The sequence below is a fragment of the Oncorhynchus gorbuscha genome, linkage group LG24, assembly GCF_021184085.1.
Source record: "Oncorhynchus gorbuscha isolate QuinsamMale2020 ecotype Even-year linkage group LG24, OgorEven_v1.0, whole genome shotgun sequence".
Taxonomy (NCBI): domain Eukaryota; kingdom Metazoa; phylum Chordata; class Actinopteri; order Salmoniformes; family Salmonidae; genus Oncorhynchus; species Oncorhynchus gorbuscha.
This window is the reverse complement of record NC_060196.1, coordinates 28,359,682-28,372,282: the sequence shown is the minus strand read 5'-3', so window position 1 is coordinate 28,372,282 and position 12,601 is coordinate 28,359,682. Positions and strand designations below refer to the sequence as shown.

The window sequence follows — 12,601 nt, the reverse complement described above, 5'->3', positions numbered from 1 at the left end:
TTTGATACTGTATTTGAAACGGTTGCTAAGTGGTGATTCATTTTTATCTGAATTTTAAATCGTTCTCCTCCCTTAGTAAAATAATCCCCAAAAATGTCCCCACACTGCACCCCACACACAACCCCCCCGACCCTCTCCGTAGCTAGCAAGTACTGTCAGATCTCTCTGCTAGCATTCTGCCTGTTGTTGTTTCATGGATGGACATGAACGCAAAGAGACTCACACAGAGCAGACAAAGGAGATGAGTGCTCTATGATGTCATCAAAGGTCCGCCACTTCCCTCCTGGTGGGAAATCAGGGGGCCCCGAGGGGGGGGGGGGTCAAAAAGTGATGTCAGATAACGCCCTGCTTCTTTTGCCATTTCCCCCCGACCGGCCACCCACTCCTCTACTTTCTTTCCTGTTCATTGATGGAGGCAATGGAATGTGTGGAATTTCAAGAGAGAAAACACGGTAGAATGGCATTAAGAGATTTATTCGACTGATTACCACACAACCCAAAACCCCCCTGCATGGTTTAACATCATCTACAGCGAAGACGACAGCAATACACTGATGATGCTGAACCTCAAACCAAAATCCTTCAAGAACAATTTAGTACTATTTTAGGAAATACAACTATCAGTGCATAAAGCATTGCATTAATTCAGATATACAGCCTTACACATTGAGATGTAAATACATAGCTCACAGGGGCAACACAGAGGCATTATGCCCATTGAGTTTATCCATTTGTACACTGAAAATACAGAAGCTATTACGCATGAATCCAAAGATATGCAATTTGGCCATCAATGCTCCCTTTTTTTTTAAATCAGGTGCATGACGCCTCTGGATCATGTTGAACTCTTTCAGGCGAAATACACAGAGGTGATGACATTCACCAGGTTAAAATATATAATATCATGTCTTTTGTGACAAAAAAAAATATACAGTATGATCCGAAGCAAAAGATACAAGATGATCATTTTCCATACAAAAGCTCAAATGAAAAGGTTCAATCTGGAGCTGTTTTGCCATGTGGTTTCAGGGCGCAGCTCTTTCACGTCCTCTGCCAATTCCATTGGGGTTTTCATGAGAGTTAGATTTACCTGGGACAGCCCTGGGCATCTGTCAGAGGAAAACATTGTGTATGGACACACACACGAACACATTTATGATTTTTGAACTGTACCTTATTCAAATGAATCCTCATACATAACAGTTAGCTCAAATACCTAGAAACTCAGACTTTGTATTTTGTTGTTTTGAATTTATATTTGAGGTTTTTCTTCATAGTCACCTGGAGTTCGTCGTAGTCTGAGCTGGTGCTGGCCATCCTTAGGTTGGTGTATGTGTTGTCCGCTTTCCCTGAGAGGGAGAGCTCTATCTGCTAAAATATTGAGGATAAATCATTTCATGTAAACAGAGGACTCATATTACCCAACAGAGGTAGCAATACTATATAACATTTAATACAAAATAGGAGTATTAGAGTTACATGTTTTATACAAAACCCCAGTAAACGTTGTCAAAGGCGCAACATGTATAATAGTCATACTGAGAATTGTTAAAGTTTTGACGTGGAATTTAACACATCAAACTCTGAGTATCAAACTGCGTCATCTACTGCCAATGTCTTCAAATTGCTCAGTGGTTGAGGTTGGTTAAACAGAATGTTATGAAATGAAAATGTTCCTCTTACTTTCAGTCTTCTGGAGAGACTTATGAGGGAAGGAAAAGGGGGGGGACGGACTTGGGTTAGAACAAAGAGGATTGGAACAGTCCTTCAAGAAATCTATTATATAAAAGTATTCCTAAACTCGATGGGCATGACTACGTAAACAATGATACCTTTTATATTTATACACATCCACGGTGACGGTCAGAACATAAAGCAACACCATCACTCCACAGATGATGTAGGGTGCCATCTTGAAAGATTGGTCGCCTGAAAACAATCGGAATAGAACATGTTTTTTTAAAGTGAATTTGTTGTCCATTTGTCTTGAGTGTTACCCACAGCAGCACTTTTCAACCAATCAAATGGCACTCTATTTCGTATAGTGCACTATTAGGTCAAACGTAGTGCACTATTCATAAAGTGAACAAAATGGCTTACTTTCGAACTCCAGAGGCATGGCCTTTGACCTCTGTGATCCGTTCTGGTTGTGGGCCTCACAGAGGTAGAGCCCGCTGTCCGCCTTGCTGACCAGGAGGACTAGTGTCTTCCCATTGGCCTTCCAGGTCTCCTTCCCACTGATGTCTTTGTACCAGGAGTAGCGCTCCACCGGTGGGTTGGCATCACTCTGGCAGGTCAGGGTCACTGCCCTACCCTCAGGCACAGGGCCTGTTGGGTTGGACAGGGCTACAGTGTTTTTAGGGGCATCTGGAAGACAACATCCACACAGTTAATTCAACTACCTGTGAGGCATACAAGCTCATTTTGATTTTGAAATATTAAACACCAATTCCCACAGGGGGGGAACGTTCGTCATGTGAGCGTCAACGAGCGTACGGATGTCAACGAGCGTACGGATGATAGAAATACAACGTATTGAAGTGAATGAGAGAAAACAGGAAAACATGCAAATGATTAGTGTCATTTTGAAGTCTCACTAGTGAGCTGGAACGTTGCCATAGTATTGAGAACGTGATCTCGAAACCACTATTGAGAAGATACACATACAGTTTACAGAATGAGGAAGGGAAGAATCCTTGCACAGGTATGATTAGCTAAATCACTGCCTATTATCTGCTAATTCATGTCTAACCAGTTCGTTTTTTAAGCCCTGTGCTCTTCAATACTGTTTAGCACTTAACAGTTAAATCACAAAATATGTTTAAACACAGAATAGGGAGATTACACTACTGTTTACAGTTGTGGTCACAAGGTGGCGGTATGGTCATATGATTATGGTTGTTGTGGTCTCTCACACAGAACGTTGAGGGTCAGGTTCCCCTGAGTCGTCTTGGTGGTGCCCCCTGGCTGCAGTGTGTAGCAGGCGGCGCATTTGACCATCAGCCCGTGATGCCCGAGGGAGGCGGTAAATGTCAGGGTGGAGGTCATGGTCATGAGCCCATCTACACCCTCCTGTAGCCGGCTCTCAACACTTCCACCCAGCCTAGAGGTCCAGGTCAGGGAGGGCGGCAATGTAGGGCATGGGGCGGGGGCAGAGCAGCTCAGTCTAGCCCACTCCCCCTCCATGATGTTGCCCATAGGGATCAGTTGAGGTTTGGGTGGGGTGTCTGGGTGGATGACGATATGTGGGAGAAAGGGTGATATTGAATCAATAACATGACAGAAAGTGGCCTAGCTCAATGGCATGCCGTGGTGGGGCATCCAGGTTGAAACTAACTTTGCGACCAATATCACTTTTCATGTTGAGTATTTGATTCTAGGGAGCTTGATTCAATCAGATCCGCTTTAGCCGACATCCGCAAACGGTTGTTTTGGTGATTTCTGAGGTGGAATAGTTCAAATCCACAAATGGCTCCTTGCGTTACCTTATCAGGACACTGAATTGGACCACCCGATTTTACAATTCGACAAATCCCATGCAGACACATTAGAAGTAGGCAGTTCTGAAAATGTTGCCTCATTGATGACTCCTTGCATAAATAAGGAGAACGTAGCCAGGTGGCTTTTGTTGGCTATAGCCCATTTAGTTTAATGATATTACTTGAGAGTAATCATTTCTATCATCGATAGAGCCTACACTTTCTATCACTGTTTTGAACTTCTAAAGTGGTAGGGATAATAAGGAAGGAAGTGGTTTGTGACACACAAGAGCAACCACTCACCAATTTGTCAGCTCTTTCCGCAGTCACATACCCAACACCACCAAAACATCCATTATGCGGAAGTCAGCCATCACGCGTTAACGCTCCATCTGACTGGATCGAGCCCTATATTTGCTGTTAGGATTTATAAGAGTTCAATCTAGTCATTATGTTAGAATGTTTAGCCCTAAGGCTATACTTCAATTGGAAATCATATACAGTGCATTCGGAAAGTTTTCAGACCCTTTGACTTCCCCACATTTTGTTATGTTACAGCCTTATTCTAAAATTGATTCAATTGTTTTTCCCCTCATCAATCTACACAATACCCCATAATGACAAAGAAAAAACACGTTATTTTAGAAATGCTAGTAAATTTATTACAAATAAAAAAACTTAAATATCACATTTACATGAGTATTCAGACCCTTTACTCAGATCTTCGTTGAAGCACCTTTGGCAGAGATTACACCCTCGAGTCTTCTTGGGTATGATGCTACAAGCTTGGCACACCAGTATTTGGGGAAATTCTCCCATTCTTCTCTGCAGATCCTCTCAAGCTCTGTCAGGTTGGATGGGGAACGTTGCTGCACAGCTATTTTCAGCTTTCTCCAGGGATGTTATATCGGGTTCAAGTCTGGGCTCTGGCTGGGCCTCTCAAGGACATTCAGAGACTCACCTCAAAGCCACTCCTGCGTTGTCTTGGCTGTGTGCTTAGGGTCATTGTCCTGCTGGAAGGTGAACCTTCGCCCCCAGTCTGAGGTCCTGAGCGCTCTGGAGCACGTTTTCATCAAGGATCTCTCTGTACTTTCCCTTGTCCTGACTAGTCTCCCAGTCCCTGTCGCTAAAAAACATCCCCACAGCATGATGCTGCCACCACCATACTTCACAGGAATGGTGCCAGGTTTCCTCCAGACGTGACACTTGGCATTCAGGCCAAAGAGTTCAATCTTGGTTTCACCAGACCAGAGAATATTGTTTCTCATGGTCTGAGAGTCTTTAGGTGCCTCTTGGCAAACTCCAAGCGGGCTGTCATGTGCCTTTTACTGAGGAGTGGCTTTCGTCTGGCCTGATTGGTGGATTACTGCAGAGATTGTTGTCCTTCTGGAAGGTTCTCCCATCTCCATAGAGGAACTCTGGAGCTCTGTCAGAGTGACTATCGAGTTCTTGGTCACCTCCCTGACCAAGGAAGTATCACGTTTCAAGTATGACTCAGAGGCAGACAGTGTCAAAGAAACAAAAGTTTATTTCTAAATAGAGGGACAGGCAAACGACAGGTCAAAGGCAGGCAAGGGTCAGTAATCCATAGAAGATGCAAAGGGTCCAGAACAGCAGGCAGTCTCAGGGTCAGGGCAAGCAGGGGTCAATAATCCAGTGAGGTGGGGCAAGGCATAGAACGGCAGGCAGGCAGGCTCAGGGCAGGCAGAAGGGTCAAAACCAGGAAGACTAAGACACAGGTGCAAGAAACAGACAGGAGCAGGTGAACAAATGCTGGTATGTTTCACAAACAAAACGAACCGGCAACAGACAAACTGAGAACATAGGTATAAATACACAGGGGATAATGGGAAAGATGGGCGACACCTGGAGGGGGGTGGAGACAAGCACAAAGACAGGTGAAACAGATCAGGGTGTGACAGGAAGAGTCTTGGTGGTTCCAAGCTTCTTCCATTTAAGAATGATGGAGGCCACTGTGTTCTTGGGGACCTTTAATGCTCCAGAAATGTTTCGGTACCCTTCCCCAGATCTGTGCCTCGACACAATCCTGTCTCTGAGCTCTACGGACAATTAATTCGACCTCAAGGCTTGGTTTTTGCTCTGACCTGCACTGTCAACTGTGGGACCTTATATAGACAGGTGTGTGCTTTTCAAAATAATTTCCAATCAATAGATTTTACCACAGGTGGACTCCAATTAAGTTGTAGAAACTTCTCAATGTCATGTTTTGTCATATATTGTCTTGTCCTTGTGCTTTCCCTTCTGTTCGTTTCCCCCTGCTGGTCTTATTAGGTTCGTTCCCTTTTTCTATCCCTCTCTCTCCCCCTCCCTCTCTCTCTTCTCTCTATCGTTCCGTTCCTGCTCCCAGCTGTTCCTCATTCTCCTAACTCACTCATTTACTCTTTTCACACCTGTCCCCTATTTTGCCCTCTGATTAGAGCCCTATTTCTCCCCTTGTTTTCCGCTTCTGTCCTTGTCGGATCCTTGTATGATGTTCGCTGTTCTGTGTCCTTGTCTCGCCCTGTCGTGTTTTGTCTCCTTCAGATGCTGCGTGTGAGCAGGTGTCTTAGTCTGCTACGGTCGGTGCCTTCCCGAAGCAACCTGCAGTCAATGGTCGAGTCTCCAGTCTGTCCTCGTTACTACGAGTGGATTTAATTTTTTTCCTGTTTTGTTTTCTTCTTGATTTTTCCAGGATTATTACTTTTGTCATATACTGGAATAAAGACTCTGTTTTCGTTAAGTCGCTTTTGGGTCCTCATTCACCAGCATAACACTCAAGGATGACCAATGGAAACAGGATGAACCTGAGCTCAAATTCGAGTCTCATAGCAAACAATCTGAATACTTGTATAAATACAGAATTTCTAAAATCCTTTGTCATTATGGGGTATTGTATGTAGATGGATGAGGGAAAAAATATATATAATCAATTTTAGAATAAGGCTGTAATGTGACAAAATGTGGCAAAAGTTAAGGGGTCTGAATACTTTCCTAAGGCATTATATTTCTTAGGAAAGGTCAAATTCAGTACCTGTATGATTGATATTTACACCTGGTAGAAAGTTATACTTGAGGGGATTTGTTTCAGCACATTCCAGCCTAAAGATATATGTGTCATCATATCCTGCAGAGAAACTGTTGAAAATAGTGGTGCAGTTCTTGTTCAACAGATTTCCTAACATCACTCCCTTGATGATGTTCTTGGCATCCGTTTGGGCTGAGTGGAAAACGATATTTCCCCATTCTGAATGTTTCTTCCAAAGCCCATGGGGTGTGCAGTTGTTCAAGGTAGCATCAAACTCCGCAGGGATCTGGAATCTACATGGGACCATTAGGCAGGATCCACCAACAGCCACAATGCTTTGGGGCATCCACAGACTCCACTGTTGGCAGAGAGCACCTGGAGAACACCGCACCATCAACAAACACTGAACAGCAAAACCTGGACTCAGGGATAGACATAACATAGTAAACATAAAATCTGTCTGCCTTCATTTAGTATGATATGTTACGAATTATAATTTGTATATGATATATCACGCATTTCAATTTGTATAATATGTTACGAATTCCACTTTTCTGTGCAAATGTGGGGTTAGGGTTAAAATTACGGTTAGGGTTAGGTGTTAGGGTTAGGGGTTAGTTTTAGGGGAAGGTTGATCTAACAGGCTAAGTACTACTGTGAGTAGTTGCAAAGTTGCTATTTTGTTAAAATGCTAAAGTTGTCCTTGTACAAAAAATATCTAGTTAACAGAAGAAAGGAAGACAAAATAAGGACAAAAGAAGGACAGAAGAAAAAGGAAAAGAAAGAGGACAACAAAGTGAAACAGTCAGCACTTCTATTGCAACTTCGTATTTCGTCGTCCTAACGTAGTCTACACTGCTATCTGCCCAGCAGCTAGCCAGCTAGCAAACGTCCACCGTCTACCGAATAGCAGCACTGTAGAAACTATTACACTCAACTGAACGACTTGATTAGTGTAGTGTTAGCTAGCTATTGGTATTGTAACCATACAAATATAATATTTGTTGTGAATTTAATTGGGATATTTGGTATTTGTATTTATTAGGATCCCCATCTTCCTGGGGTCCAAAACACAGCAATTACATATAAAACTAAATATAAAACAGTACATCATAACATTATTAGTTGTCTTTGCTGTCTTCGTATCCAAGATAATTGTGTAGTTTAGAGCGTGTAGTCTTAGAGTGATTATCTTAATTTACCGAGGTTAGCTAGCCAGCTATTTGTCGTCCTTAACGTAGGAGACACTGCTAGCTAGTCAACAGCTAGCCAACGCAATTACATCTAAAACTGGTCGTACATCATAACATTCCGCATTTTCGCTCCACAGGTAGTATCACATTTTTCATTTCATTTCATTACAGCACAACGGTTTGATTTGTTTGATCGTAGCTAGCTACATAGCTAGCTACATAGCCATCTGTGTATCAAAGATAATTGTGTAGTCTAGAGCGATTTTCTAGGTTAGCTAGCCAGCTATTGTCGTTCTTTTAACGCAACGTAACGTAATCAACACTGCTAGCTAGCCAGCTAGCCCCGAATAGCAGCACTGTAGAAACTACTACACTCAACGGAACGACTTGATTAGTGTAGTGTCAACAACGCAGCCACTGTCAGCTAGCCTACAAAGTCAACAACGCAGCCACTGCCAGCTAGCCTACTTCAGCAGTACTGTATCATTTTTAATAATTTTAGTCAATAAGATTCTTGCTACGTAAGCTTAACTTTCTGAACATTCGAGACGTGTAGTCCACTTGTCATTCCAATCTCCTTGCATTAGCGTAGCCTCTTCTGTAGCCTGTCAACTATGTGTCTGTCTATCCCTGTTCTCTCCTCTCTGCACAGACCATACAAACGCTCCACACCGCGTGGCCGCTGCCACCCTAATCTGGTGGTCCCAGCGCGCACGACCCACGTGGAGTTCCAGGTCTCCGGTAGCCTCTGGAACTGCCGATCTGCAGCCAACAAGGCAGAGTTCATCTCAGCCTATGCCTCCCTCCAGTCCCTCGACTTCTTGGCACTGACAGAAACATGGATCACCACAGATAACACTGCTACTCCTACTGCTCTCTCTTCGTCCGCCCACGTGTTCTCGCACACCCCGAGAGCTTCTGGTCAGCGGGGTGGTGGCATAGGGATCCTTATCTCTCCCATGTGGTCATTCTCTCTTTCTCCCCTTACCCATCTGTCTATCGCCTCCTTTGAATTTCATGCTGTCACAGTTACCAGCCCTTTCAAGCTTAACATCCTTATCATTTATCGCCCTCCAGGTCCCCTCGGAGAGTTCATCAATGAGCTTGATGCCTTGATAAGCTCCTTTCCTGAGGACGGCTCACCTCTCACAGTTCTGGGCGACTTTAACCTCCCCACGTCTACCTTTGACTCATTCCTCTCTGCCTCCTTCTTTCCACTCCTCTCCTCTTTTGACCTCACCCTCTCACCTTCCCCCCTACTCACAAGGCAGGCAATACGCTCGACCTCATCTTTACTAGATGCTGTTCTTCCACTAACCTCATTGCAACTCCCCTCCAAGTCTCCGACCACTACCTTGTATCCTTTTCCCTCTCGCTCTCATCCAACACTTCCCACACTGCCCCTACTCGGATGGTATCGCGCCGTCCCAACCTTCGCTCTCTCTCCCCCGCTACTCTCTCCTCTTCCATCCTATCATCTCTTCCCTCTGCTCAAACCTTCTCCAACCTATCTCCTGATTCTGCCTCCTCAACCCTCCTCTCCTCCCTTTCTGCATCCTTTGACTCTCTATGTCCCCTATCTTCCAGGCCGGCTCGGTCCTCCCCTCCCGCTCCGTGGCTTGACGACTCAATGCGAGCTCACAGAACAGGGCTCCGGAAGGCCGAGCGGAAATGGAGGAAAACTCGCCTCCCTGCGGACCTGGCATCCTTTCACTCCCTCCTCTCTACATTTTCCTCCTCTGTCTCTGCTGCTAAAGCCACTTTCTACCACTCTAAATTCCAAGCATCTGCCTCTAACCCTAGGAAGCTCTTTGCCACATTCTCCTCCCTCCTGAATCCTCCTCCCCTCCCCCCTCCTCCCTCTCTGCAGATGACTTCGTCAACCATTTTGAAAAGAAGATCGACGACATCCGATCCTCGTTTGCTAAGTCAAACAACACCGCTGGTTCTGCTCACACTGCCCTACCCTGTGCTCTGACCTCTTTCTCCCCTCTCTCTCCAGATGAAATCTCGCGTCTTGTGACGGCCGGCCGCCCAACAACCTGCCCGCTCGACCCTATCCCCTCCTCTCTTCTCCAGACCATTTCCGGAGACCTTCTCCCTTACCTCACCTCGCTCATCAACTTATCCCTGACCGCTGGCTACGTCCCTTCCGTCTTCAAGAGAGCGAGAGTTGCACCCCTTCTGAAAAAACCTACACTCGATCCCTCCGATGTCAACAACTACAGACCAGTATCCCTTCTTTCTTTTCTCTCCAAAACTCTTGAACGTGCCGTCCTTGGTCAGCTCTCCCGCTATCTCTCTCAGAATGACCTTCTTGATCCAAATCAGTCAGGTTTCAAGACTAGTCATTCAACTGAGACTGCTCTTCTCTGTATCACGGAGGCGCTCCGCACCGCTAAAGCTAACTCTCTCTCCTCTGCTCTCATCCTTCTAGACCTATCGGCAGCCTTCGATACTGTGAACCATCAGATCCTCCTCTCCACCCTCTCCGAGTTGGGCATCTCCGGCGCGGCCCACGCTTGGATTGCGTCCTACCTGACAGGTCGCTCCTACCAGGTGGCGTGGCGAGAATCTGTCTCCTCACCACGCTCTCTCACCACTGGTGTCCCCCAGGGCTCTGTTCTAGGCCCTCTCCTATTCTCGCTATACACCAAGTCACTTGGCTCTGTCATAACCTCACATGGTCTCTCCTATCATTGCTATGCAGACGACACACAATTAATCTTCTCCTTTCCCCCTTCTGATGACCAGGTGGCGAATCGCATCTCTGCATGTCTGGCAGACATATCAGTGTGGATGACGGATCACCACCTCAAGCTGAACTTCGGCAAGACGGAGCTGCTCTTCCTCCCGGGGAAGGACTGCCCGTTCCATGATCTCGCCATCACGGTTGACAACTCCATTGTGTCCTCCTCCCAGAGCGCTAAGAACCTTGGCGTGATCCTGGACAACAAACTGTCGTTCTCAACTAACATCAAGGCGGTGGCCCGTTCCTGTAGGTTCATGCTCTACAACATCCGCAGAGTACGACCCTGCCTCACACAGGAAGCGGCGCAGGTCCTAATCCAGGCACTTGTCATCTCCCGTCTGGATTACTGCAACTCGCTGTTGGCTAGGCTCCCTGCCTGTGCCATTAAACCCCTACAACTCATCCAGAACGCCGCAGCCCGTCTAGTGTTCAACCTTCCCAAGTTCTCTCACGTCACCCCGCTCCTCCGCTCTCTCCACTGGCTTCCAGTTGAAGCTCGCATCCGCTACAAGACCATGGTGCTTGCCTACGGAGCTGTGAGGGGAACGGCACCTCAGTACCTCCAGGCTCTGATCAGGCCCTACACCCAAATAAGGGCACTGCGTTCATCCACCTCTGGCCTGCTCGCCTCCCTACCACTGAGGAAGTACAGTTCCCGCTCAGCTCAGTCAAAACTGTTCGCTGCTCTGGCTCCCCAATGGTGGAACAAACTCCCTCACGACGCCAGGACAGCGGAGTCAATCACCACCTTCCGGAGACACCTGAAACCCCACCTCTTTAAGGAATAGCTAGGATAGGATAAAGTAATCCTTCTCACCCCCCTTAAAATATTTAGATGCACTATTGTAAAGTGGTTGTTCCACTGGATGTCATAAGGTGAATGCACCAATTTGTAAGTCGCTCTGGATAAGAGCGTCTGCTAAATGACTTAAATGTAAATGTAAATGTAAATGTCCTTGATTTGATAAATAAATTGGACCCTTGGGTTGCTAGACGTTCACGTCTACCTATCCTCCCCGACCAACCTCCCTCCTTCCTTTCGTTTTTTGAAGTTAATAACCTTCTGTCTTATGTAACCATATCAAAGGTAACATATCATACTAATTTGAGTGTCACAGACATACTTTTATTATATTACGTCTAGTCTATGAGGCCAGGCTGAACAACAAAACAAATGTCTCTGCACACACACACACACACACACACACACACACACACACAAAGATTTATCAATCTCACACACATTTGTTAAAACGTACAAGCACACATTGCGGAGTTGTTATCAGTAAAATGTCAGTAAAATTGTGAGTAACTCTAAGTGTGTACAAGTTAAGAAGTACAGTACGCACAATTAGAGAGAAACTGACCTTCCAACAGGAAAATGGTGGACGCAATAAACCACAGACCCATCTGTGATGTTGTCCACAGTAACAATACACTTCAAATAAACATAGAGACAGAAAAAGACTGTGTTTATTGTGTAATACTCTAAACGTGTCTTTCAAATTCATTTATGAAAAAGCCTTACCTGTGACTGAGTAATGGAGATCATGGATATTGAGATCACAGATATATCCGAAATGGCACAGGGTCTTTTCTTTTATATGCATTGGGAAATAAAGGGAAATCCAAACCCTGTTTGCTTAATGTTGAACCAATGACAAACATCAGAATAAAGAGGATGTTTGCTACAGCTGATGGAACATTAGAACATTTACAATTGGTTGCAACATTCTGTGACAGGACGTCTCTGACTTCTCTATTGTAATAAGGCACAACGTGATGACTTGACACAGTCTGCCACCAGAGTGCAACATCCCCATGTAGGAGCCACCAAAACTATCAGGGGCCTGAGGCATCCCGCAGATAGCTTTTATAAAGCTCTGTATACAGTCGTGCAGTACATGCATCAGTAAGACAGCTATTGGTACATTTGGAGAGTGATATACTCTAATCCTAAAGTCATAATTTATTACTAATTACTATTGATTTTGGGCGCATTCGCCTCATTCTGGGTGTCTGTTGGCTGAACATAGAGAATACAGGCAGGAAGTGGACACTCTAGGACTCCAGTTGAAGAGGGAAGAGCGTCTAACAACCCGAGTAAGGCATGGGCAGTAGTACACACCCCCTTACACACCCCCGTACACAC

General features: G+C 45.4%; 1 protein-coding gene across 4 annotated transcripts; it reads right to left on the bottom strand.

Moving 5' to 3' along the window:
* Nucleotides 1-464: 464 nt before the first annotated feature.
* LOC124013069 (sialoadhesin-like) lies at nt 465-12,115 on the bottom strand. Of its 4 annotated transcripts, XM_046327216.1 has the most exons (9): nt 11,978-12,115; nt 11,817-11,887; nt 6,511-6,879; nt 2,916-3,227; nt 2,101-2,367; nt 1,833-1,929; nt 1,684-1,702; nt 1,282-1,371; nt 465-1,109 (listed from the first exon to the last, which is right to left on the bottom strand). In XM_046327216.1, exons 2-9 carry the CDS (start codon nt 11,857-11,859, stop codon nt 1,026-1,028), a joined length of 1,281 nt encoding a protein of 426 aa, XP_046183172.1. In that variant the 5' UTR covers nt 11,860-11,887; nt 11,978-12,115; the 3' UTR covers nt 465-1,025. The 4 variants fall into 4 exon arrangements, with proteins under 4 accessions (XP_046183172.1, XP_046183169.1, XP_046183170.1 ...); XM_046327213.1 differs by lacking the exon at nt 11,817-11,887 and having other exon boundaries at nt 11,978-12,088; XM_046327214.1 differs by lacking the exon at nt 11,817-11,887 and having other exon boundaries at nt 1,282-1,368; nt 11,978-12,088.
* Between the last annotated feature and the right edge of the window lie 486 nt (nt 12,116-12,601).